Source organism: Xyrauchen texanus, chromosome 41 (assembly GCF_025860055.1).
Source record: "Xyrauchen texanus isolate HMW12.3.18 chromosome 41, RBS_HiC_50CHRs, whole genome shotgun sequence".
Lineage (NCBI taxonomy): Eukaryota > Metazoa > Chordata > Actinopteri > Cypriniformes > Catostomidae > Xyrauchen > Xyrauchen texanus.
The window spans coordinates 13,249,425-13,276,820 of record NC_068316.1 but is presented as its reverse complement, the minus strand read 5'-3'; the positions used below and the strand labels follow the sequence as shown (position 1 = coordinate 13,276,820).

At 37.7% G+C, this 27,396-nt stretch overlaps 1 protein-coding gene across 4 annotated transcripts; it reads right to left on the bottom strand.

The window, feature by feature from the left end:
• Positions 1–488: 488 nt before the first annotated feature.
• hnf4g (hepatocyte nuclear factor 4, gamma) lies at positions 489–26,855 on the bottom strand. 4 transcript variants are annotated; one of them, XM_052114128.1, is made up of 10 exons: positions 26,676–26,855; positions 19,617–19,785; positions 18,736–18,830; positions 17,932–18,038; positions 17,237–17,395; positions 16,393–16,480; positions 13,599–13,751; positions 13,269–13,505; positions 3,478–3,591; positions 489–3,000 (listed from the first exon to the last, which is right to left on the bottom strand). In XM_052114128.1, exons 1-10 carry the CDS (start codon positions 26,701–26,703, stop codon positions 2,867–2,869), a joined length of 1,284 nt encoding a protein of 427 aa, XP_051970088.1. In that variant the 5' UTR covers positions 26,704–26,855; the 3' UTR covers positions 489–2,866. The 4 variants fall into 4 exon arrangements, with proteins under 4 accessions (XP_051970088.1, XP_051970089.1, XP_051970086.1 ...); XM_052114129.1 differs by having other exon boundaries at positions 17,237–17,392; XM_052114126.1 differs by lacking the exon at positions 26,676–26,855 and adding an exon at positions 22,847–23,048.
• Positions 26,856–27,396: the final 541 nt, after the last annotated feature.

The window sequence follows — 27,396 nt, the reverse complement described above, 5'->3', positions numbered from 1 at the left end:
TATTTATTTATTTTTTCATTTTATTTATTTTTGGTTTTTTTCTATTTAATTATTGGTTTGTTCATAGTGTGTTTTCTGTTCTTTGTACTAGCTATGCTCAACCTATGGCTGAACAATTGAGGTTATATTCAGAGATTTGTTGATGTACCTTGTTTGTTTGTGTTGTTGAAGGATAATAAAAATAAATAAATAAATAAATAAGTATGTCGAAACAATTTACGGCAATTGTAGACAGTAGTTATTTGAGAAAATTGTTATGTATATTTTGATAAGTCACTTGTGATTTGTATCCTTTTTTTTGGCAATAAAGATGACTTTATTAAGCTTTAAAAAAATAAATTAAAAAAAACTTCTTTGAATCACGAACTTCAGTAGAGTCTATAAACTGATTGGCCGTAAAATGAACCAATCACAAGACATCTTATAGGGGGGGCACCTGGGGTGGCCAATCGAATTTCAGGGGGGCCAATCGAATTTCAGTGCCCCCGGCCACCACGTAGACCCGCCCCTGTCTTTATCACCTGTTTCTCATTGCAATGAGGGCATGCCGGACACAGGAGAGGAGACAGAGAGTCTGACACATGTATCAAACAATCTACATATTTGTTTGAGTCTGATTTCTTTTTATACTGAAAAGCGACATCTGTGTGATTAAAATAAAGCTTATGTGGATTGTCCCCACTTCCTCCTCACACACATATATCCTGTTACACCCTGATTTTTTATTAATTTTCTTAAGAAAAGAATGGACAAGACAATCAATATTATACCACAAATGCTGTCGATTGAGCTTAACTTGTATTGAACTCGGAATATTCATGTAAATCTAAAACATACCTTGGGACCAGTTGGTGAAAAGTAATTGCAAAAATAGCTGAGAAAAGTGAAGGTAGTTAGAAAAGGCCTTGCATCGTTTGTTTGCAGATTCCCCTTTGACATACTGTTTTCGAATGCATTATATTCAAACATATGTCAAAATCCTTTCATGTTCACTGTACACCGTGGAGTTTACAGTGACTACATTAGGGCTTGCTTCAGATTACTGACAATAGTTGTAAATTGAGCCATATAAAAATATGTCCCAACTGTTCTTTTTTTTTAAATGCTTCATTTTTGTCCAGCTGTCACCTCTAAGAACTCTACGGTTCCACCAAGAATGCATAGTCCATTGACATTTGCCAGGCTATGTGTGACCTTCAGATTATAATGCATGTGACATTTTCATATACTGTATATGAAACAAAATCTGAGTGGTTTTAAAAAAAATACATTTCTGTATAATGTCAAAGAGCCAAAAATCACTTCTTACCATTAGCAAATTTGCATATCCCGCATTATTAATGAAGAATTAAGCATATGTTAGAAAGTCAGCAAGTACCCATTTAGTGGACACTTATCACACACACACACACACACACACACACACACACACACGTTGTGTTTCCATGTTTTATGGGGACTTTCCATACACAATGTTTTTTATACTGTACAAACTATATATTCTATCCCCTACCCCTAAACCTAACTCTCACAGAAAACTTTCTGCATTTTTACATTTTCAAAAAGCATAATTTAGTATGATTTATAAGCCGTTTTCCTCATGGGGAGCGACAAAATGTCCCCACAAGGTCAAAATTTCGGGTTTTACTATACTTATGGGGACATTTGGTCCCCACAAAGTGATAAATACACACACACACACACACACACGTTGTGTTTCCATGTTTTATGGGGACTTTCCATAGACATAATGGTTTTTATACTGTACAAACTTTATATTCTATCCCCTAAACCTAACCCTAACCCTAAACCTAACCCTCACAGAAAACTTTCTGCATTTTTACATTTTCAAAAAACATAATTTAGTATGATTTATAAGCTGTTTTCCTCATGGGGACCGACAAAATGTCCCCACAAGGTCAAAAATTTCGGGTTTTACTATCCTTATGGGGACATTTGGTCCCCACAAAGTGATAAATACACACACACACACACACACACACACACACACACACACACACACACACACACACACACACACACACACACACACACACACACACACACACACACACACACACACACACACACACACACACACACACGTAGGGATTGCAGTGGTTAAGTGACTTGCTCAAGGGTACAATGGTGACAATTCATGGGTTGCTTCTGGCAGGTCTAAATACAGCAACTTTCTGACCCTCAGCTTTTCCCAACCCTCATCTTTTCCCACCACACCACTGAACTCTTTTAGTTTTTTGGATAAAGAAAAACTGTTGGGTAATGTACTACTGAACAAAACAGTTGTTTTACATTTATCTTGCAGTATATAAATGATGTAACAATTTATTAAACACTCAAAGCAAATTAATACATAAATAAAAAATAAAAATACCCACCATGTTCAGTATTTATTTACTTATTGTGTTTAAGTGCACATTTTCAAGCATAAAACAATTTAGCATCCCTTCATCCCTTGCAAAGTATTGCATAATTTTGTTAATAAATTAAATTTTAAATTTTTATTTATACAAAAACTTTATTAACAAACTAATATTGTCTACACTTATTAGGGAACCAGTCATAGGCTGATAAAAAGAGAAACATTGAGAACACTCAAAGTTTGCCTCAATGACAGACATAACATTCCAGATGCTGAGTGAAATACATTATTTTCAGTCGGTGGTAGTCCACTTTGAAAATCCATTTGCAATTAGTTTCAGTGGACCATGAAGATCCAAACAATTCCCTTTCACGCAGATAAACGCATTGCGCTAGAGATGAGAAGGGATGGAGCTCACGCAATTTACACATATACAAACACACAGGGCTTTAGTAACCCTGCACTTCAGAGATTGATGGAGTCTCATAGGGGAGGCTCAGGAGAGGGTCTGTTTGGCATGGGCTGTGGTGGTAGCAGGAGAGTTGGGCTTCTGGAGGGCTTATAGACCTCCTGGTTCTGTACTGGAGTGGGAGATGGAATGGGGGTATCTGGACAAGCTGCAGAAACAGGGTAAAACTTGCAATACGTGTACATATACAGTATTAAATTACAAGTTAAAGCAGCTTGGTATGTCACAATGGCACATTTTTCAAATAGCATGTTGATCAATACAAACCCAAGACATAAACCATGGGCTAAGTACTGTATTATCTCTCACCAATGTAAGCTGTATGTAGCCAGTTTTATCAAACTCCTTAACTTAAAGGGATAGTTCACCCAATAATTCTGTCATGATTTACTCACCTGAAGGCCGGTACTAGGAAGCGGCCTTTAGGGGGACTTTAGGAGAGGCATCAGGTACTTTGTGAGTATGTTTTTATACTCTGTATACTAATTATTTTAAACATATTTTATGTTTTAAAAAATATTTTGGCAAATTATCCCTTTAGGTACTTTTTTACAACTGGGCCCTGTTATTTATAGCTGACATGGAATATATTACAAACAGATAAATAGAATGGTCTGTGTCTTACCCAACTGCTGTGAGTGTCCAGGCACAGGTATGGTGCTAATGACTATGGTCTGCCCCGTAAATGGAACCTGAGGGTGACCATTGTGATGCAAGTGAGGCTGTTCTGTGGATAGACCTGTACAATGAACAACCAAGTGAATTAATACCATATACACTACATGCACAATTATTACGCAAATTGTATTCCTCAGGATTAATCTTATTGTTGAACAAATGCAATGCTCTAAGTCAATCCAAAATGTTATTGAACCTCATACCTGAATGTTTAACAAAGGAAAAGTGAGTTTTGTCTTTCTCAGGGGAATATACAAGTGTGCACAATTATTAGGCAACAACTCAATTGTTTATTCTTAATTTTTAAATTAAGTGCAACAATTAAGTAAAACTTTTTGACCTTTCAAATATATTCAGTGACAAATACAGCCAACCTTCTTTTCAATAACTGCCATGAGCCTGCCATCCACGGAGTCTGTCAGTTTCTTGATCTGTTCACAATCAACTTTCACTGAAGCAGCAACCACAGCCTCCCAAATGCTGTTTAAAGAGGTGTATTGTCTTACCTCACTGTAAATCTCATGTTTGAGAAGGGCCCACAAGTTCTCAGCAGGATTTAAGTCAGGTGAGGAAGGGGGCCAAGTCATTATTTGGGAATCTTTGAGGCCCTTCCTAGCTAGCCAAGCAGTACTTGGATGCATGTGATGGAGCATTGCTCTGCATGAAGATCATGGCCTTCTTTATTGCTGAGGACTTCTTCCTGTACTACTACTTGAAGAAAGTAGTTTCCAGAATCTGGCAGTAGGTTTGAGATTTGAGGTTCAGTCCATCTTCTACTCGAAAAGGTCCAACTACCTCATCCTTAATGATAGCAGCCCAAACCATCACCCCTCCTCCACCTTGCAGGCACCTGACTCGATGTGATGCCCTGCGACCATTAGTGATGCAGCCACGGGCCTATCCATCTGGTCCATCAAGAGTCACTAATTTCATTGGTCCATAAAACCTTTAAAAAATCTGTTTTCAGGGATTTCTTTGCCCAATCTTGACGCTTCAACTTGTGAATCTTATTCAGCGGTGGTCCTGTTTCAGCCTTCTTGACCTTGGTCAGGTCTCTGAGCACTTGGCACCTTGTACTTTTGGGCACTCCAGGTAGGTTGCAGTTCTGGAATATGGTAGCATTGAAGGATTATGGGTTCCTGATAGCGTCACGTTTAAGTCTTTTGCCGTTAATTTGCGCCTTTTCTTCTCCGTGTGTTTTTTGCACACCAGTTGAACAAAAAGTTTGATTGTCCGGTGGTCATGCCTCAATAGTTTAGCTATTTCAAAAGTGTTGCATCCATCTGAAAGGCATTTTACAATTTTTGACATTTCAGTGTCAGTTAAATCTATTTTTTGGCCCATTTGTCCTTGATATAAGGTGTTAGTCACTTTCGCCAAACCCTCCCTCATTACACAAATACATGTCACCTGAAAATGATTGAATCCAATTAGCATTCAAGTTTATATGGTTTGAAGTTGGAAAATGTGCAAATACTGATTAGATCAAAATACTCATTTGCCTAATAACTGTGCACACAGTGTATTAAAATAAAATGTTATTGGGGTTTTTCCCCCCTTTAACTTTCAAGATAACAATTGGAACTACATTTTCACATTTACGGGAAAAAAAGTGGTACTTGCCCGTGCAAAACTCACCACTACAGTGCTAGGGTGTTGCACTGGGATTTTCTTTTATGTTGCTATGTACTTTCTAGGATATTCTAGGTGGTTTCTAGGGTGTTATGGATGGTTGCTGGATGGTTGCTAGATGGATGCATACTGACCCTAGTCAAAGAGGCCCTTCCCAGGCCCTATATTATATTCTGGGCCCATATTCACAAAATCTTAAGGATAAAAGTAGCTCTTACTGCAAACATTTTGTAGCAACTCTTAAAAGATTAGGGGCGTGTCACTCCTAATTTTAGGTCTCGTAAAATTTCATGGATGCGAGAAAAGCCGAAGAGTTTGCTGAGCTCCACTTTGATACTGGCCAAAAGGATGCCGAGGACCTGGTGACTGCAGACAGCATCAATGCTGTTCTTGGGTGATGAATAACAGGAGAGTGGTTAAATGTTCAGGTTTAAAGACTTTTTCTTTATTTGATGAATACATGCTTGGTTCTATAGAGACTGTTTACAGGACCGTTTAACAAATACCCAATGGGGTAGGTTCTTACTCCCATGATTTTTCCCCTTTTTTTCTTAATCTATTTTTTCAACAATTATTGATTTTCAAAATGTTAGTTATTGAGTTCAGAATGTATGCTGTTTGTGGGGCTGTCTTAAGCTTCTATTATTAGATGTCTTCAGTGAGGGAAGTTAGCATAGTGACTGTTCATGTTTATGTGTGTTATTGTTCTTGGATTTAGTTTTATTTGCTTTTTTATAACTTCCTTTGTGGGGTCGCGCCTTACTTTGCAGGTTTCTCTTAGTATAGGCAAGACATTGAAAATGTTAAAAGGAGGGCAGCTCGTGGACTTTTATACTCATTATGTGACCATTTATTTCACAATGATGGGGTTCATAATAGCCTGGTATGAACCTACATTATGCAGGATAATATAGCACAACTGGAGAAGGGGAACAACTTTCTGTGGTTACTTGGAATGTTAAAGGATTAAATCAACCAGTTAAAAGGGGAAAGGTACTGGCACATTTAAAGACATTAGCAAGTGACATAACTTTTCTCCAAGAAACACATCTGAATAAAAATTAATATATTAAGCTAAGATGTAGGTGGACAGGTCAAACTTACCATGCCATGTGCACAGTCAGATCAAGAGGGATGGGCATACTATTCAGAAAGGGCATGCCATTCATTAACAAGACAACAATTGCAGATTAAGAGGGCAGGTATGTGATAGTGATTGGGGAACTGTATTCATTACCCATAACTCTGGTTAATATTTATGGACCTAATTCCGACTCGCCTTCATTATATAAACACGTTTTTGCCCAGATCCCTGACATCTCGCAGGCTATTTTACTTATTCAGGTGACCTGAACTTAGTATTGGACCCTATTTTAGCTCAGGAAGATCATGAATTCCTAAATACAGAACTCTCAATTTCAGATTAAATCGATCAAATGCAGAAAGGTCCCAGGCCCTGACTGATGTCCCAGTGAGTTTTATTCAGTGAACTTCTTTTACCCTATCTATTCAAAATGTATACCTAAGCGAATTGCTGTTGGCACTTTACCTTCTACCTTAAAATAAGCTATTATAACATTAATACCTAAAAAAGGGTAAGGTATTGTGGAAGCAGGTAGCTATAGGCCAATTTCACTCCTGACATGTGACCAAAAAACTTTGCCTAAAACTTTGTCCACTAGACATAATTCTGTAATCGGTAAAGTTATCCACCCAGATCAGACGGGATTTATTCCAAATAGGCACTCCTTCTTGAATCTTAGATGTCTTTTTAACATAATCTATTCTCGGAGCACAAACGAAGACAATCTGGTTTTTGTTTCTCTTGATGCAGAGAAGGCTTTCGACCAACTAGAGTGGCCTTATCTCTTTGGAGTTTTGAGAAAATTTGATGTGGTGTTACTTTTGAAAATTGGATAAAAAAATTGTTTTGTAAGACATGAATGAGAATTCTCACTAACAGATTGCTCTCTCCACCATTTCAATTACAGAGAGGCACCAGACAGGGTTGCTCTCTATCTCCTTTACTCTTTGCCTTGGCTCTTGAGCCTATAGCACAAGTCATTCGCTCTGATCCCAAAATACACAGATTTAGCACAAAGGATACATAAGTAAAATCTTGTTATATGCTGACGTTATCCTATTATATGTTACCAAGCCTCAGTGTACAATTTCATCCATTTTAGAAACTATCTCTCATTTTGGTACATTCTGGGGTTACAGGATCAGCTGGTCTATGAGTGAATTAATGCCTATAAAACTAAAAGATGTTTCAGTTCTACGAAATTCCCCTTTCAAAATAACCCATCATAAATTGACATTTTTAGGATAATTGTTTAAAGCCAACATTCCCCCTCTAATAGCCAAATTGCAAAATAAAATTCAGTTTTGGAGATCTCTTCCGATTTCCTTAGTTCAGTGGTTCCCACACTTTTTACAGTGGCATAACCTTTCAAACATTCAACATAATTGTGTGTACCACCCTAAAATAATAATAAATGTGTGATAAAATTCACACAAGGCCATTTGAAAATATGTCTGTTTAACACAATTATCTTTGTAAATCAACTCCCTTATATTAAACATGTTATATTTGTACATGTTTTGTACATGTTATATTAATCATACACACCGATTGAGATGGGAATGCTATATATGATATAAATGCATAACTTGAAAATTCCCCCCTCATTGTGTCACGTGGTATGCAAGAATAGCATTCGGTTCTGTGCCTGGAATTGTGCTTCATTGCAGGAACAACATTTCTGGCCGAATTCGAGCATTGAGGGTAAGTATCTGTGCAATTGTGCAGTCAGCTCAAGGTGCTTTTTATGTCACATTTGACACTGTTAGCAAGGTTGAGCTCATTTGCTGAAAAACATCATGCAACAATGTAAAAACAGGTCCCTACCTTGCGAGCAAATGTGATTGAAAATTACTGTGTGTGAATATGGAAAATTATTTGGTGCTGCTGTATGTATGACACCTGTCATCAAAGCTTTTGAACTTATACCTTCAGAATCAAAACTCCCTATGCATCTAACCTTAAATACAAATTACGTTTTAAACTGCGAGAAAAAATAAATAAATAAAAAAATAATTTAAAATCATGGATGACTGACATGTGTGAGTCTGGTAAAACAGTGAAGTATTTTACTTGCTATCACTAAGCTACGTCACCTAGCACTGTGCTGTGCTGGGCTGACGAAAAAAAATACATGTGCGTAAATGCATTTTTTAAATGCAAAATATCGGGTTATTTCATTGCATATTTTTCTTACCTTTATGACACAACCATTTTAGTGCTTCTACACTAGAGGGCACACAAAATTATTTTTGCAAGTGAGAAATACACTAACTGGGTTTGAATGTTATTTTAGACTGTGATGATCACAGCAGAGATCACATCTGCTCTGTGCTGCCCACCTCTCTGGACCCATTGCAGTTTGCCTTCCTCAACAACCGCTCCACTGATGATGCCATTGCATCTACAATACACACTGCTCACTCCCACCTGGAAAAAAGGAACACATGTGTGAGAATGCTGTTTGTAGACTACAGCTCAGCATTCAACACCATAGTGCCCTCCAAGCTTGATGAGAAACTCCGGGCTCTGGGCTTAAACAGCTTTCTGTGCAGCTGGACCCTGGACTTCCTGTCAGGCAGACGTCAGGTGGTTAGAATGGGCAGCAACATCTCCTCATCACTGACCCTCAACACTAGAACCCCACTGCTGTATTCCCTGTACACACATGACTGTGTGGCAACACATAGCTCCAATGCCATCATTAAGTTTGCTGACGATACGACGGTGGTAGGTTTGATCACTGACAATGATGAAACAGCCTACAGAGAGGAGGTGCACACTCTGACACACTGGTGTCAGGAGGACAACGTCTCCCTCAATGTCAGTAAAACCAAGGAGCTTATAGTGGACTTCAGGAGGAAAGACAGAGAACGCAGCCCCATCACAATTAATGGAGCACCGGTGGAGAGAGTCAGCAGTTTCAAGTTCCTCGGTGTCCACATTACTGAGGAACTCACATGGTCTGTCCACACTGAGGCCGTTGTGAAGAAGGCTCACCAGTGCCTCTTCTTCCTGAGATGGCTGAGGAAGTTTGGAATGAACCACCACATCCTCACACAGTTCTACACCAGTACTGTAGAGAGCATCCTGACTGGCTGCATCACCGCCTGGTACGGCAATAGCACCGCCCATAACCGCAAAGCCCTGCAAAGCGTGGTGCGAACAGCCAGAATCATCATCAGAGGTGAGCTTCCTCCCTCCAGGACATCTATGACAGGCGGTGTGTGAAAAAAGCTTGGAGGATCATCAGAGACTCCAGCCACCCTAGTCATGGGCTGCTGTCACTGCTACCATCAGGCAGGTGGTATCGCAGCATCAGGACCCGCACCAGCCGACTTCATGACAGCTTCTTCCCCCAAGCAATCAGACTTCTGAACACTTGATCTCTCACGATCAATAATCAGCACTGTACTTTATTAATCTTATATCTCACACTGGACTGTCAAATATATTCTCCACAATATAACTACACTATTGTGTGTATTGTTTACTGTTCATTGTATATTAGTATTGTGTAAGTATATGTACATTTGATATTTAAATTGTGTTGTGTAAGTATGTTGTTTAATGTAAATTGGTATATGTCTCATCATTGTCATGACTGCTATGTTGCTCGGAACAGCACACAAAACTTTCACCTACTGTTGCACTTGTGTACATGGTAGTGTGACAATAAAGTGATTTGATTTGATTTGATGAAATTGAAAGGACGGTAAATCTCAGATTGTCATTCGCTTACCCCCATTGTCACCTCACATACCCCCAGGGGTACACGTACCCCAGTTGATTGACCCAGCCTGTGCCTGGGCTATCCTATGGACACTACCCCGCCCTTTCACAGAGCCTTGTTTCACCGCGAGGATGCCAGAATCCACTTTTATTATGAACACTATTTCCCCTTGGACACTTTATTACCCCTTTTGGACATTTTACGTTTATTTTTATTTCCAATAAATGCCTCTCCGAGGCTTGACACCTCTCTTGCTCACTCAGCCACAGTGGGACTATAAAACCCATAGAATAAGTAAAGGCCATCTTTGTAAATCCAAAGCGGATGGTGGAATGGCCCTTCCAAACATCTCTCTTTATTATCATGCTTGTGCTCTTCACACTATCATAATGTGGCTAGATCACTCACATACTACCTGGATCCAAATGGAAAGAGAAGCATGTAGCCCGCATGACATTGGTGCGGTGACCTTATCAACTACGAAGATAGATAAGTCGGCCTATAATCAAAATTGTATAATTCACAGCACTATCCGCATTTGGAAACAGATCAGATCAATTTAAATAAAGCCCTTATCTTTCCTCATACCAACTGGAGTATATAAGTGCAGACCATTTACTATGGACATTTACTATGGTTTTTACATAGTGGAGAAATCTGGGCATTTGAACTGCTGTAGACCTACTCATAGATGGTAGTTTTGCCTCCTTTAGTCAGCTACAGGCACAATACAGTCTACATAAGAATTTATTTATTTTTATATTTGCAGATTAGGGATTATGTGAGGAAGCACACGCTCAGTCTTGATGAGACTAATCCTACTAAATTTTATGAACTCTTGGGAGTTGGATGCGGGATTAGTCACTTGATATCTCTATTTTATAACACACTATTATCCAAGTCTTCACCTTCTACAGCGGGTATATAATTACTGTGGGACCAAGAAGTAGGAGAGGAGATAAGTGATGAGCTATGGGTTAACGCACTAGAGAACATACATAAATGTTCTGTTAACTCCAGGCACTATGTTTTACATTTTAAGATCATCCATCGACTTCATTATGCTAAAACAAAGCTACATAGAATTTTTCCAGAATTCCAGAAAGTGTCAGATTGATGAAGCTACTCTTCTGCATAGTTATGTCCTCTGCCCTAAGTTAACTTCATTTTGGTCAACTCTGCCTTACTCTTATCTAAATATTTCCTTACTAATACTTACTCATAGCAGTTTTGTGAATAGGTTTAAGCAAAAACTCCTAGCTAGGAACTCTTTGGGGAACTCCTAGTGGTAAGACAAAAATCTTTGTGAATATGGGCCCTGATTGTTTAGAATCAAAGTTATAGAACACCACTCCTCAACAAGTAACTCAAATTGAGTTATCATGTATGTCTATTGCACGAACTGTGCAGGGCAACTTGTGCACATAAGTTTAATAATTTTTAGTGTCAGGGGTTTGGTCACACATACCCCTTTCCACCAATCTGTCAGAGCTGCTTACAGGGAAACCTGAGAAGCAATTTCAATACCGGCAAGCTTTACCAAAGACATGAGAAACGAACAATGATCTAACTGACAACATTAATCCTTATCCAGCCCACAAACATTCAAAGCACATCACTGTCTTTGCTTATGATGAGGCTGGAGCCTTTGAGCAAGTCCAATGCAGATGAATGAGAAACAAGCGAGTAAAAGATAATATGTCCATGTTTTGAACCACAGTACACTAAGCATAAAGAATAAAGAACACTTCTTCAAACTGTACAACCTAAGAAACCTCTGGCTGCACAAAAACTCCCAGCAAATTTAATCATTAAAAGCATCCCATTCGGAAGTGATCATCCCAATGCCCTATTCCCCTCAAGATAATTCACCTCCTTCAGATGGCTGAAAGGTTATAATGGTCAGTCAGAACTCACTTTAAGCGATTCTTATTGTAAATTCTGTTTGGAACGACCCTACAGCATGGATTGAGTCTCTCTTCTAAGTGCCCTGCGAAGCAATGAACAGCACCAGACGTGCTGGACAGTTGTAGGGGGAGGGTGCATTCTAGAAAGCATTTGACTGGACAAGGTTTCCCAAACTCTAAGTGACGTCATGGAGTCTTTTTAGCTAGAAGAGAGAGACTTTACATGCATTTTAAATCCTTATATCTTCTGGATACAAATTTTGTCATAGTTTAGAAGTACACTAGCATATAGATGACCTTAAAGCTAATAGGTATGGACTAAAAGCAGCAAAACTTTCATTCTGATTTCAGGAGGTATTTAATATGCACTAGTAGTTAAAGAAACAATACAGTTTTAGGTCTTGTTCTAGATATTAATGTATATACTTATAAATAGTTCAAATTATGTAACAATAAACATATAAAAAATATATATCTATGCGATATAATATATGCAATTTCAAGACATCACATTTATTGATGGAATACATAGATTATAACTAAAATATACCTGAAATGTAATTTAATATTATCATTAATAATAAACAATATTAATGATTATGTTAATTTATATAGTCTTTGGTACACATCTTTTGTTTTGTGTCGATGAAGGTGTACGTCATCCTTACTGGTGGTGCTGTGGGGGTACTTATGTCAACTGATGCCTCTTCCGAATTAATGTCTTAATAAGGTGTATGGTCCTTATACAGCACAGACATAATTTTGCCACATAATTTAAAGGAATATTTTGGGTTTAATGCAAGTTCAGCTCAATTAACAGCATCTGTGGCACAATGTTGATTTCCATGAAAATTTATTTAAACTCTTCCCTCCTTTTTTTACAAATAAAATCAAGGTAACAGTGAGGAACTTACAATGGAAGAAAACAGGGCAAATGTTTGGGAGGTTTAAAGGCTGAAATGTAAAGCTGTTGATTTTATAAAAGCACTTAAAATAATTATTCTGTTGAAACTTAAATTTGTTTAAATTGTTATTTAATAGAATACTGTTCTATGCTGATGAACTTCTAGTTATTTGTCACCAAGGTTACATCGTCATGGCAAACAAGTTGTAAAATTAGATATAAATTTACACAGAAAAGGTTAGTAAGTGATTTTATAACACTATCAGTATTTTATGTTTATGTATTTTTGTAATCAATCACAAATATTCCTTTCATTTTGCAGTACATACTGTAGTATAAGACAAAGACTGGGCAAACCAGTTTCAGAATCATTCAGAATCAAGGACCCAAATTTCCTGCTTTCACCTAGTTAAAAAATTATCAAGAGCCATTTTCGACTCCAAAACCCACTGAATAAATACTTTCACCTCATACTCACCCCCAAGAAGCATCTCCTGAAGCAGGTTATCTATCTTGGCCAGACCAAAAAGCTTGATAAACTGCAGCTGCTCAATCATCTGCCAGGTGATGCTTTGCAGAGTGGGAAGCAGTAGCAAAAGCTCTCCAAATCGCCCACGCGAGTCATATTGCCGGTCATTAATGTAGTCTTCCAGGCTCATTTGAACCTGATAGCGCATTGCCTTTATTTTAGAGGGATCTCTTAAGCTTTTCGCATCTAGAAGTTGAAAACAAAACAAAGATAGTAACATGAATACCCTTGTTTCTGGACACATATTGGGTGGTAAATGAGAGTTGTTTTTCATTGTACCAGGGTCGAAGAACACAATGGCCTTTAGAGCTGCATATTCATTGTCGTCAATTTGGATGTCTTGAAAGGGTAAAACCAGTTCATCCAAGACACGGTTAGCCACCCGACCTATCTCTGGCTCAGGGCAGCTTCGATGTATAGCACACCCATTACCTGCATGGTAAATAAGCAACAAATGATTGACATCCTGCAGAGTATAATTGTCTATCAGCGTATACTTATATGAGTATATTTATGAGTCATTCTGGACAGCACATCACATCTGCTGGGCTTTCAGCTGTTCAGAGCGGATTGCATTGCGGAGTAAAAGGGGAAAACTAGAGGTGGTGGAACATGCTTTTACATTAATAAATGTTGGTGTACAGATGTAACAATATTAAAGAAGATGTGCTGTCCTAATTTGGAAGCGCTCTTTATCAACAGTAAGCCTTTCTACTCACCACAGGAGTTTTCCTTGTTTATTCTGGTATTTGTTTATATTCCTCCACAAATGTGTATGAGCACAGCGCTGCAACAGCTGGCTGATCGGATCACAGACAAGGAACAACAATACCCGGACTCACTAATTTTTATTCTCTGCGATTTTAACAGAGCAACCTCACCTATGAACTGCCAAAATACAGACAGCACATTACATGCCCCACAGAGACAGAAATATACTGGATCACTGCTAAACAACAACATTATAGAGCAGCTTTGGGACTCTCTGATCACTGACTGGTTCATCTTCTTCTGACCTACAGGCAGAAATTTATATCAGCTAAACTACAAGCCAGCTTTGACAGCACTGATTGGAGTGTTTTTGAAGCAGCTGACACCAATCTGGATGAGCTCACAGATACTGTGACATCATATATCAGTTTCTGTGAGGATATATGCATTCCTACTAGGACCTATTTAATGTTCAACAATGACAAACCATGGTGTTCAGAAAACTTTGGCCAGAAACACACTGACCATGAAGATTAGAGCTGCTAAAAGAAGCTTCTCTGAGAAACTGAAAAACAAGTTTTCAACTAACGGCCCTGCATCAGTGTGGAGTGGCCTGAAAGACATTACCAGCTACATACACAATCCCCCCGACACTGTAGGAAATCAACAACTGGCTGATGACCTGAACGTGTTTTACTTTAGATTTGAAAACCCCAGTCTCACACCCCACACCCAATCTGACCTTCACTTTACACAAACATGAACACCTGCTGCAACAACCCTCCTCCCTCCTCCTGCTGCTACTGAACCTGCACTTTAGATCTGTGAAGAGGATGTGTGCCGGGTCTTCCAGAAACAAAACACAAGGAAAGCACAGGGCCCAGACAGTGTTTCACCCACTGTGATACTGTGCTGACCAGCTGGCCCCCATCTTCACACAGACCTTCAACAGATCACTGGAGCAGTGTGAAATTCATTGCTGTTTCAAATGCTCCATCATTATCCCTGTCCCAAAGAAACCCACTTAATGACCCACTTAAGACTTAATGACTACAGACCTGTCCTCTGACATCTGTAGTCATGAAGTAATTTGAGAGACTGGTGTTGGCCCACCTGAAGGACATCACAAGACCCTTTTTGGATCCCCTTCAATTTTCTTATCGAGCAAACAGGTCTGTGGATGATGCAGTCAATACGGATTGCATCTTATCCTGCAACATCTGGACCAGCCAGTACACACAGTACCGCCGCTCCCAACAAGCATACTGCGCAGTCTGCGTAGGGCACCAACTCCCTAGAGGGGCACCATCTTACCCTAGGAGGGCACCAGAATGTCCACCGGCTGCCCTTACTCAAACGTTATATGTTATTCAAGGACCCGAAAGCAGTTGCTGAACACAAATGATTGCTTCGCACTCTGCGTAGGGCATCAATTTGACCAGTTGTGGCCCATGCATATGCAAGCATATTTTTGGTGGACTTCAACACCATTATCCCAGCTATTCTCTGGACTAAATTAAACCAACTCTCTGTTCTCACATCTATCTATTAGTGAATCACCAGCTTTCTGACAGACAGGCAACAGGAAATTCACTTCCAGCACCTATACGATCTGCACAGGGATGTGTGCTCTCCACACTACTCTTCTCCCTGTACACAAATGAATGCAAGGACCAAGGACCCCTCTGTCAAGCTCCTGAAGTTTGCAGATGACAAAACTGTCATCAGCCTCATCCAAGATGATGATGAGTCTGCATACAGAATGGAGGTTGAATAGCTGGCTGGCTGGTGCAGTCAAGACAACTCAGCTGAACACCCTCAAAACAGTGGAAATGATTGTGGACTTCAGGAGTAAAACCCCTACATTGACCCCGCTCACCATTCTGAACAGCACTGTGGCAGCAGTGGAGTCATTCAGGTTCCTGGCCTCTACCATCTCACAGAACCTGAAGTGGGAGACCCACCTTGACTCCATTGTAAAAAAAAGGCCCAGCATAGGTTGAACGTCCTTTGCCAGTTGTGGAAGTTCAACTACATACACAGCTTAGTCTATTTATATTTCTCCAATATATCCTACCTCTTCTGCCATTACATTCCCTTGCACTATCTGTATCTAACAGATTTGTATTTGTATATATATATATATTTGTCTTATTGTGTATTTCTATACATACTTATATTTTCTATTTCCTTTTTATTTTTATTCTATTTTTTATTATCTCTGTCTTATTGTTGTATTGTTTGTGCACTGGAAGCTTCTGTTACCAAGACAAATTCCTTGTATGTGTAAACATACTTGGCAATAAAGCTCATTCTGATTCTGATTCTTATGTTAAAAGCCCAAAATGATTTGAGCAGTTACCTAGAAGCAGGATGTCTTTGTATGCTATTGACCTCTTAGCAACACCAAGTAGAAGATGTTCCCCAGCATGTGCTCTTAATAAACTAACCTGGAAAAACAAAGAAATCTGCTTTCACTTCAAGTTCATATACATGGGGTCAGGTTAAAACGTCCACTTGTAAAAATGATTATATTTTATATTTTTCTAATTAAATAGTTTTGTCATTTACCAATTATATACATTATAATTATCAAGTATAATTATCATACAATTTTGAATTGAAAAATGTATATGAATCTTAGAATTTCTCAGTTTTTGTCATGTCCCCCTTTTACTTGAATGACTGCATGCACATGAGATGGCATGGACTCCACTAGATTAAAATTTGATGATCCATGTTATCTCACCACAATTTGAGAATGTTATGAGAACAATCTTGTGAGCTCTAACAGAAGCAAGACCTTTTGACTTTTTGTACAAAGGAGTTAACATGGAAACAAATTTGCTTTTTTAATTAGTGACCTAGAAATAGTGCAGAACCTTAAATATTTTTTATTCAGTTTACATCATAATTTGTCTTTGCTTCAAATTTTTCTAAATCCTAAAACTTTCAGTTTATTTCCAGGTTTAAATAAAATTTAGAATTGCTAATGTGAACTGTATAAAAAGCATTAGAAGCTTATGCATGCTCAAAATCAAATCTGAAATTTTGTGCAAAACAGAGATATAAAGAGCATGCTTAATGGAGAGCTGATCTGAATGCATGTGAATAGCAAATATTGAGCTTCAGTGAACGGCCCTGCAATTTAATCCCAAGTGCCTCCCCAATTAGCACAGCCAGTGTTGCTTTCCAACGGCCATTACCTGGTCATCAAGTGGCAATTCGCCGAAGGCTGGGATGTATTTAGCCCACTCTACCAGAACAAGCAGCTGTTGCTTCATAGACTCACAGACGTCACTGATAGTGGCTGATTTTTTCTCTGAAACATCAGCAGGGTCCATTGGGCTGGTAGCGTTGATCTGCTGACAGACACACAAGAAGATTACAGAACTTGCCATGTCCTCTAAAAATGAACTTGCCATGTCCACACACAGGCTGTTGCCTCTCTCCGGGTAAATTCATACAGGTAATCATGCAGAAGATTAAAAATGTTGATGGCATTGACTGATACTCAGAGGAACCAACACTCATGCAAATTACACTTAATATCTCTAGTCATTATGAACTATTGAGCAGAACATATTTTGAGAATTGGAAACTTCATCAGAGTTACTGTAATGACACCTCTGTTTCTTCCTTCTTTCTTTAATCAGCTCTGTTGCTGGTTAATTTTTGTCTATGAAGACTATTTATCTACAGCAGAATGCATTAAAACCATACACCTCTGGTTTAACTGCCAATCATAGCAATGAATTATTGCTTAAAAGCAATAAATGTTACTGCTGCAGATATAAGTAATCATGTCTACCCTCCCCCAGCCATTTTCTACACATATTACTTCTCTTTCTGTGTGTGTGCGCACACAAGTGTTTCGATTAACCTTGATAGGACAGTATACCTGTTGTGAGAGAGCTTCTGCATGAGCGAGAGCAGTGATAGGCGGCAGATCATGTGAATCTTGCATGTTCCTTCTCGAACTGATACGATCTCGCTCATTCTGCACAGCTGAAAAACAACACAAACAAATTCACTGATTAGTGAGCTAATAACAGTTAGGAGTTATTACTGATTAGCCAAGATGATGGGTGTGTCTCTCAAGCTAATTTCGAGTTAAGGTCACACACTTCCAAGAAGTGTTTCATTGGCAGAATGCAGTTTTTTTTGTACTATCTTAAAACACCATTAAATGTATAAAAAAACAAGAATAAATTTGCTGTCCATCACACACACGCGCACACAAATGTTAATGTGTGTGCTGAGATGTTACTCTCTTATCAAGTCTTCCTGACCAACCCAACTTCAGAATAAATGAAACAATGGTGTGCATATTGGAGATTACCAAAAAAATGATACATGAATAATACATAGTCACCCTCTCTGGTTACCTTTAGTCATATTTCTAAGCTGAGCTGAGCTGCCTAAGCAAGAGGTAAAACTTTAACTGAGCACAGTCCTGAACAACGTGTACGCACGGAAAGTGAGGTGGAGAGCACATGATCTCCCATCATAAAAGTCTAAACCAAGGTTATACATCCAATAAACTAAACATCCTTTTGTAATCAGGGTAAGTTTTATGGCATCGTCCATTTTACTCTCTTGAGTTCCCTCTTCCTTGTTATACCATGAGCTATCTGCACAGCACAGTGGGAAATGGGAGCCATTTCGAAGAAGAAGAAAAAATAAAGAAATAAAGCATGTTTACCTTCTTTCTTCATTCCAGCTCGAAAGCATTTGTGAAGTCTGCAAAAACGGCACTGGTTCCTTTTATCTTTGTCAACAACACACTGGCGACTGAACCTGCCAGAAATGTAAAAAAAAATCATCTCAGAGGTGTGAGACTATGCAAACACCAAGGTAACATACACGACAATAAATCTGTATAAAAAAAGGATTCTGAATCTTTGTGAGTTTTGGTGAAGTATTAAGGCGTGGGAATCATAAGGAATTTGATTCATATGGTTTTGATTCCATTTAACAGTTCAAGTTCCTTAAGAGTTCCATCAATGATTCTCTAGGTTAATTACAAAATGGACATTACTTGCAGTTTAGTGAGTTAGTCAAGAACAGCTCTGACCAAATCATTGAGTTGTTAGAAGAATTCAAACCCGTAACTCGTGAGTCTTTTTTAATGATTCATTAAAAAGAACCGGCTCATTAGAGTCATTCACTCATGAGGCTGACTACACTGATCGTATGGAGTGTTTGTTGTCACATCTAGTCAGCAAAGACAACACAACAGAAATCTGGGAGTTGTTTGTGATGTATGAATTGTCTTTCTGCTTTTTTGCTGTGGTAATGTAGATTCGCTAAATAGCAGTGCAAGAAAAACTGTCACAATTTTACTGTGTATATATTATCTCTCCATCGCATGCAGAAGAGTGCATTCAAGAACTGCTTATAGAACAGAATCTCAAGCATATTTCCTTTTTAAATGGACCCGATTCTGAATAAGACTTGTCTCTCGATTGCCAGCCTTAGCTGTAACTTTGTGTTTACACATTTCCTATTCCACATCAAAATTAAGTTCAATCCACAACATTTGTTGTAAGGCATGAACATCTCAGTTGGGTGAGTATAAGGTACCTGCAGGAGTAGACATGGCTCTTCCTGATGCTCCTACGGAAGAAGCCTTTGCAGCCATCACAGCTGGAAGCACCATAATGTTTACCTGTGGCTTTGTCGCCACAGATTGCGCAGTTGGAGTTCAAGGCGTTATCTCCTTGACTGATGCTTGGCTCTGTCGGCATGGTTTCTATGGACAACAGCAGAGACAGTCAGGTATTAGGCTCAGCACACAATGTTATTGCCAATTGAACATTTTGGTTGTATTCTAGAATTGCTACAAATATTTGGTCTATTCAGGGCTGAATGGATCCCTTAAGTGGCTTCAATCGCTGAGCTAGGCTTGTATAAATGTTATAGATCATTTAAAATGAGTTGATGGAGAATCACATCCATTGCGCATCCAGTTGAGAACGTGTAAGGGATAGTTCACCAATAACTACAATTCTGTCTTCATTTACTAACCCTAATGTTCCAAACCTGTATGACTATCAATCTTCTGTGAAACAGGAAAGGAGATGATAGCCAGAATGTTTGCTTCAGTCACAATTCACTTTCATTAAATGAAAAAAAAAAAATATGCAGTGAAAGTGAATGTTAACTAAGACATACTTGTTTGGAACATGAGGGTCAGTCTGCTTCTAGAGCTAAGCTAAGTATGCTAATGTAAGATAGGCTAACAAACAAAGAGGCTAGTGAATCTCATAAAGTAATGGCACAACACATCTATCAAATCTTGACCTTTCACTCAGTCTCTCAATCAAAAGCGCTAACGAGGAGACTGTAGAAGAGTTCTGCATAAGTGAACAAAGGATGCTCATCCTAAAAGATCTTCTAATGCAACAGAGAGTGGCACCCTTCTGTTCATATAGACATGGATGAAAAATCAATCATTCCTTTGTGCATCTAAAATTATAACATTTCAGCAAAAGAAATGCAGCAGGGGACTTTAGCCTTTTATGCATGGAGGCTGATTGAAACCTCCCACTGTTGTAGGACAGACTTAATTGGGATTAGCCTCTGTTTTATCACATAGACAGATATGCAATGGAGATTGACATCTCATGGATAAATGTTAATGTGTTTGAAAGCAATCGCTTCTGATACTGCATATTCCCAAAGTGATTCCTTCTCATTCCAGAATAAAGCATAATGTGAATGCAAAGGGCCTGTGTGGTTACACAGAGGCAAGTTCATCCTGTCAACTTTCATAAGCTAAGAAATTGTCTGCAGAGCATGTTTGAATGTATTTAGTTTCAGAGAGAATGCTTTCATGTTGCTACATTGCTTAAAATGAAATAGAAACAATGAAAAGTTGGTTGGCAAATAAATTTAACCAAAACTGACACTAAATGAAGCACAGAAAGATTATAAAATGTTGAAGATTTCCAAGCTTTGCTTGATGAACACTATTTACAACCAATGCAATAACTGCATCTCATCATACATGTTCCAACAGTATGTTTAAAGTGTCATTTGAAAGCAAACAAGTATACATTGCATTTGACTAGCTGTCCATCTGTGTGTCAGAGAGTGCCTTTGCCTTCAATAGTTTTCCATTCCAGTTATTTTATGACCTTTCTCTATCGCTGTGTTTGGATGTATTGTAAAGATAACTAGCAAATCCCTGCAGCCTCTGCATTTTAATCCTGCATCAGGTTAATGGAGAACAGACTTGGATAAACCAAATCTAGTTGGACATTATCAGATAGTGGTGACATATTGGTTAAACATCAGGACCAGTAGCCCAAAGTGCCTAGGTTTAAATGCTGGAAGGGGCAATACGTTAACTGGAGGGTCACTGAGTTCTCCTATCACCAATTTGGCCTTGAGCAGGGTGTTTCCCAAGTTGCCCCATGGGACTTAAGTGTACTATAAAAAAAATACCTGCTAAAATACAGAAAAACATCATGGCACAAACAGCTTTCTACACCTCATAATGTCTCCTCTGATATGAATGCATTATTAACAATAAAACATGACATATTCTGTTGTTAAATACACTGTTTTGTCTTCTTTTGTAGCTATCTATTAACCTATGCACATTGTTGGGTGTATTCCAATTACAAATTAATTTGTTACTGTAATCTAATTACATTTTAGTAAAAAAAGTAGTGTAATGTATTCCATTTTGAATTCTTGTAATCAGATTACAGTTACTGACTTTCAATGAATTTAATTACTTTTAAGGGGAAATGTTATACACACTTTTGTGTTAATAATTATATATGCATTTTTTGTTGAGCAGAAAAGTGTTTTAGAAAGTAACTTAAAAGTAATTAGTAATGTGATTACTTATTCGATTAATTAATGAGTTAAAAAATTATGATTAAAATGTTTGAGAAATAATTCATAATTTGTAGAGGATTACTATTTTTAAATAATTTACCCAATACTACCTATGGAGTTCCTAATCTCTGATCCTGACACCCATAACTCCTTTCTCATGATTTCTGTCAAACCCCGCTGTTGAATGTTAAACCAAATGGAGAGTCTTTCAAAATAGCTAGCTAAACATTATCTCCTTTGAGTTAAGGATTCATGCTGGGGAAATGCATCCTCAAATAAAAAATATTCAGTTTAGACAGTATGAAAGGACTAATTAACCCAAATATATAATGTGTTTTTAGTTACTAACTATTATGTTTGGTGTTAAAATCAAACCACAGATTACTGTAGAAAGCACCCATGAGCTGTGTTTCTAAAGGGGATGGACACCATGCCATGGCTGAGTTAAAGGGATAGTTCTCTCAAAAATTGTAATTCTGTCATCGTTTACACACTCTCATGTCATTCCAAACTGGCATGTAGTGAAGGTGAATGGTGACTGAGGCTGAGGCTGTCAGTCCATTATATTTTACTTAACTTTCGTGTTCCATGGACCAAAGAAAGTCATACGGGTTTGTAACGACATGGGATGGGTTAATTATGACACAATTTTCCTTTTTTGGGAGAACTATCCCTTTAAACCAGCCATGACATGGTGTCCATCCCCTTTAGAAACACGAATCATGCATACTTTCTACAGTCATACAAAACTCACATGTGTTAGGATCTGTTGTTTGATTTTAACAGCAAACAACATATATTTGTTCACTAAAAACACTTCAAGAAAACGAAGATTTCAACCACAATGATCATCAGCTCACTCTAGCTCAAGCAGTAGCAGTAACTCTTATGCCAAAAGTGCTTAACAGGACACTTAACACAGCTTTTTGATCAAATTCCATATAGCCATGCACGGCACTCACCCCCAGAATAAAGCACCTCTGCATTCTCAAAGCCCAGTGTGATATAGGTAGGGTCAAGGCCCTCACAGTAATTGGCTTCATCCATGTCCAACAAGGATTTAGGGAGTGGAGCTGGTGAAAACTTCATCCCTGCCTGGCTTTCTCTACTTAAACTCGTCCTGGGACAGTGTCTCTTGGAGAGAATACTGAGTGTAGCCTGAGGTTGACCATCTCTTCAGAATGCTGATTTGTCGTATTTTAAGACAAGGGAGGAGCCATGACTAAGACTCCTCACCTCCTTGCACAGAACTTATCTTTCCCCCTTATCCCATACTTATCAGAAGGATGAAGAGATAATAGTATTTCCCATTTGATCCAGAAAGGAACAGGAGGTTTTATTGGTGCATCAAGAGAGGCTGCCTAACCATCAGGCCTTGTTTTCTCAGGCAAAATATCACTATTCCAAAGTAATACAATGTCTTGTAATAAAACATGCAAAAGACTTTAGAAAAATACATTTAATTTAAGAGAACTGGTAAGAGTTATTTTAACCCAGATGGAGCTTTCATTTGGAGACAGACTTCAGCTAACAGAAAAAGAGGGTGAGGTGTCGCCTTCTTGGATTATGACACACTGTTGTAAATGAGCGGGGACTGAAGCTGTACTATGGTTTTAAAATGAAATCACAGTAAAAAAAACAATCGTAATTTTAACGGTAAAACACTGTAAAAATGCTACAGTAAAAAAACATTAATTGGTTAATGGGTAGTTACCTTAAAATATACAGTAATTATTATTTTATACATATACACACATTTAAAAAGACAAAACATGTCGTTTTATGGTAAAGTTTTGTAAAACTATATTTTTTAAATGTAAAAAGTATGATTTCTCTGTATAATTAACAGTCAAATTTTATATTATGTTTAACAAGAGAGTACATTTTTACACTTTTTATGGTAAATCATTGTTAAAATTACGGTACAAAAACAACAATCGGGCATTCCCAGAATTCCCGTTCCCAGTTAATTTCATTATATTTTATGGGAATAGTTATGTTCTACTTATTTTTAATATCAGTTATGTACATTGGGGTGTTCTGTGTTATATCTGATGTAGTTTAGTTAATGTCTACTGCATTATTTAAATTACACATGTATTACCCTGATGGTGTTTAGTGTTTGTGTGAGTGATGCTGACCACTGTCTCTACATGTTTATTGGTCATTGCTCCTGGAAGAACCACTATTGATGAACTTAATGTCATCATGTGCTCTTCTGTAATTACTACAGTGATTGACACTACATTATAAAGTGAAAAGCAGATTTTTACAGTTTCACAACGTTAATGTGTCAAGTTTATTATTTTATAATATAAACAATGGTAATGCACCATAAAATATACACGCACTAAAATTACATCCCGTAAAGCCTGAAACGTGGTTACCATATTTTTTACTGTGAATTTTTGGCAACCACAGCTGCCAGTTTTTTACCATAAATATAACAGGATTTTTTAATGATCAGATTCTGTTGTTTCGAACAGAAATTGGTACTTTAATTCACCAAAGTGGCATTCAACTAATCACAAAGTATAGTCAGGACATTACTGATGTAACAGCACCACAACTATTTGAAAAAAGTAATTTTTGATTAAATCTAGACAGGCCCCATTTCCAGCAGCCATCACTCCAACACCTTATCCTTGAGTAATCATGCTAAATTGCTAATTTGGTACTAGAAAATCACTTACTGTTATATAAAACAAAGTTGAAAGCTATCTGGTTTGTTAATTTAAGCTTAACATTGTCTTTGTTTGTTTTTGAGTTGCCACAGTATGCAATAGACTGGCATGTCTTCAGGTCAATATTAGGTCATAAATGGCAAAAAAGAAACAGCTTTCTTTAGAAACTCATTAGTCAATCATTGTTTTGAGTAATGTAGGATATACAATGCTTAAAATTGCCAAAGAAACTGATTTCATACAAAGGTGTACAATACATTCTTTAAAGACAAAGGACAACTGGCTCTAACAAGGACAGAAAGAGATGTGGAAGGGCAGATGTACAACTAAACAAGAGGATAAGTACATCAGAGTCTCTAGGTTGAGAAATAGATGCCGCACATGTCCTCAGCTGACAGCGCCATTGAATTCTACCTGCTCAACACCAGTTTCATGTACAACAGTAAAGAGAAGACTCAGGGGTGCAGGACTTATGGGAAGAATTGCAAATAAAATCCACTTTTGAAACAGAAAAAGAAAAGGTTAGAGAGGGCAAAGAAACACAGACATTGGATAACAGATAATTGGAAAAGAGTGTTATGGATCTTAACCCCATTGAGCTTTTGTGGGATCACCTAGACTGTAAGGTGTGTGAAGTGCCTGACAAGACAGACACATCTACGGCAAGTGCTACAGGAAGTGTGGGGTGAAATGTCACCTGAGTATCTGGACAAACTGACAGCTAGAATGGCTAGGATCTGCAAAGCTGTCATTGCTGCACGTGGAGGATTTTTTGATGAGAGCTATTTGAAATAGTTTAAGAAGTTCTGAACCTTTTTTATTTTTTTTATTGTAATAGTCATTTTTCACGTTATTCATGCCCTGACTATACTTTGTGATCAGTTGAATGCCATTTTGGTGAATAAAAGTACCAAATTCTTTCTATATGAGCAAAATCTGAACATTATTCAAAACTTTTGTCCACCTGTGTATGTTAATATTGTCTAGCTGTTTTCATTTTATTTCAAATGTAAACATCATGGAGAAAAAATGATAAATGCTAATCATAGACATATTATAGAGCTGCAACGACAGGGCTAAAATACATGTCCAAAGCCATAAGGAAAAAAAACAGGTGTTGTCAACATAAATTGCCATCGTGTGGTGCCCTAAGTTTATTCATATAAATAGTCACAGTACACATGTATAAGAAATTCTCATGAGACTATGTTGGTGTAAAAGAGACAAATTTAAGATATTCGGGTGTAGTAGATGGATCAGATTTTAAGGATTTCTTGATTTTAAATTCAGTAACAGACGGGTACTCTGAGGCCACAGCAGATGGTTACATTTTAACTTCACTCCAACAAACTATGCTTTAAATGAGGAAGTACTCAAAATGTTCTCCTGATTACAGTTTTGAAAGGTGAGGCCTTCTATTTCATGCCATCTATTTTCAAACATTGTATTACACGTCATGCAATCACTAACTAAGAAGACAGATGGATGCTGTATTTTAAATAATTTTAAAACATACACTCTACATTGCTAAATATAATTTCAACAGTAAAATAAATTCAAGGTCAAACAAGAATTGTGTGACAAGTAAAATACAACCCGTGGACTGGAAAAGACTTTTAGTAAAGTGCCATTTATCTCAAATCTATTTGAAAACAACTGATAGCCTAATATATAACAAAAAGGGGGAAAACAATCACCAAAATTCAAATGAAGACGGCACAGTGTTGGAATTTTGGAACCATATGAAATATTGAATATATTAGACCATACTCAAATAGCCCCACCTTCCGTAAATGTCCAGTAAGAAACGCGTTTTTTTTTTTTTTTTTTTTTTATTCAACTGGTTAAATAGTCTTTAATTCATCTTTCAAAATACGCGAATAACAAAGTAAGCCAATTTATGGAATGTTGACGTCACAATGCTCGCAGTTCAAAGGGAGCACTTCACATTTCAAACCATCAACATGCGCAGTTGTAACGTGTATAAAAGTACCTAGTCAGGTAAAAGGCATAAATTAAAGAAACGGATTTGTACATAATTATGCATTTTTCATTGACTACTCCATAAATTCTATCAGCCCGCAACTCAAAACTTTTCTGGTCTTACCTTCTCCCCGGCCAACACCGATTTGCATTGATCCAGCAAAACACAAACGAACATGTGTCAAAAATATGACGCTAAAATAAAAGTTTAGACTATTACAGAGAGCAAAGGCAGGTACATGAAGAATTTAACATGTCATAAGCCTGACATTGGTTAATACATTTGGTGGTGTTGGGGGAGCCTCATTAGATCGATTTACTAAACAAACTGAAAGTTGGGTGGAGATGTTAAACAGTAACTAGCCCCAATAAAACAGAAGAAATGAATCGTGTTGCCTGTGCGTGGATTCACGCCGTACAGAAGCTTAATAACGAGAACGCGTCTTCAAATAAAGAAAAGAACATTTGTGTTTATAAATAGATAGCATTAATTAATTAATTAATCTTTATACATATGAAACCGACTTTTTGTATTTTCGGGAAAGAAGTAAAAAAAATTAAACTGCATATAAATAAAATGGTTGACCGCCTGATGGTTGACGCCAAATCATATATTTTAACGAAATTTAAGTTTACCCTTCAACTGTCCCCGTCATGTATTCTGGCGTTCTTCAACGTGCCAAGAGAGGGCGCCAGATCTCTATTTACCACTCTCTCTTATAAATGAGCAAGGATCAATTACCAGATGTCGGCTTGTTCAGGTAACGATTTTTAGCTGATTACGAGTTTAATGTAACGTGTTATTGTCGAAAATGTCCTTGATAATAAACTTGGAAAAATTAAAA

Bases quoted from the DNA above. Each gene is read 5' to 3' on its own strand.
- hnf4g (XM_052114126.1), bottom strand. From the start codon at position 22,973: ATGAAGTTTTCACCAGCTCCACTCCCTAAATCCTTGTTGGACATGGAT. The intron at 19,786-22,846 runs GTGAGTGCCGTG...TGTTGTCCATAG, and splicing joins AGAGGTGCTTTATTCTGGGG to AAACCATGCCGACAGAGCCA. The intron at 18,831-19,616 runs GTACCTTATACT...CATTTCTGGCAG, and splicing joins AGCCATGTCTACTCCTGCAG to GTTCAGTCGCCAGTGTGTTG.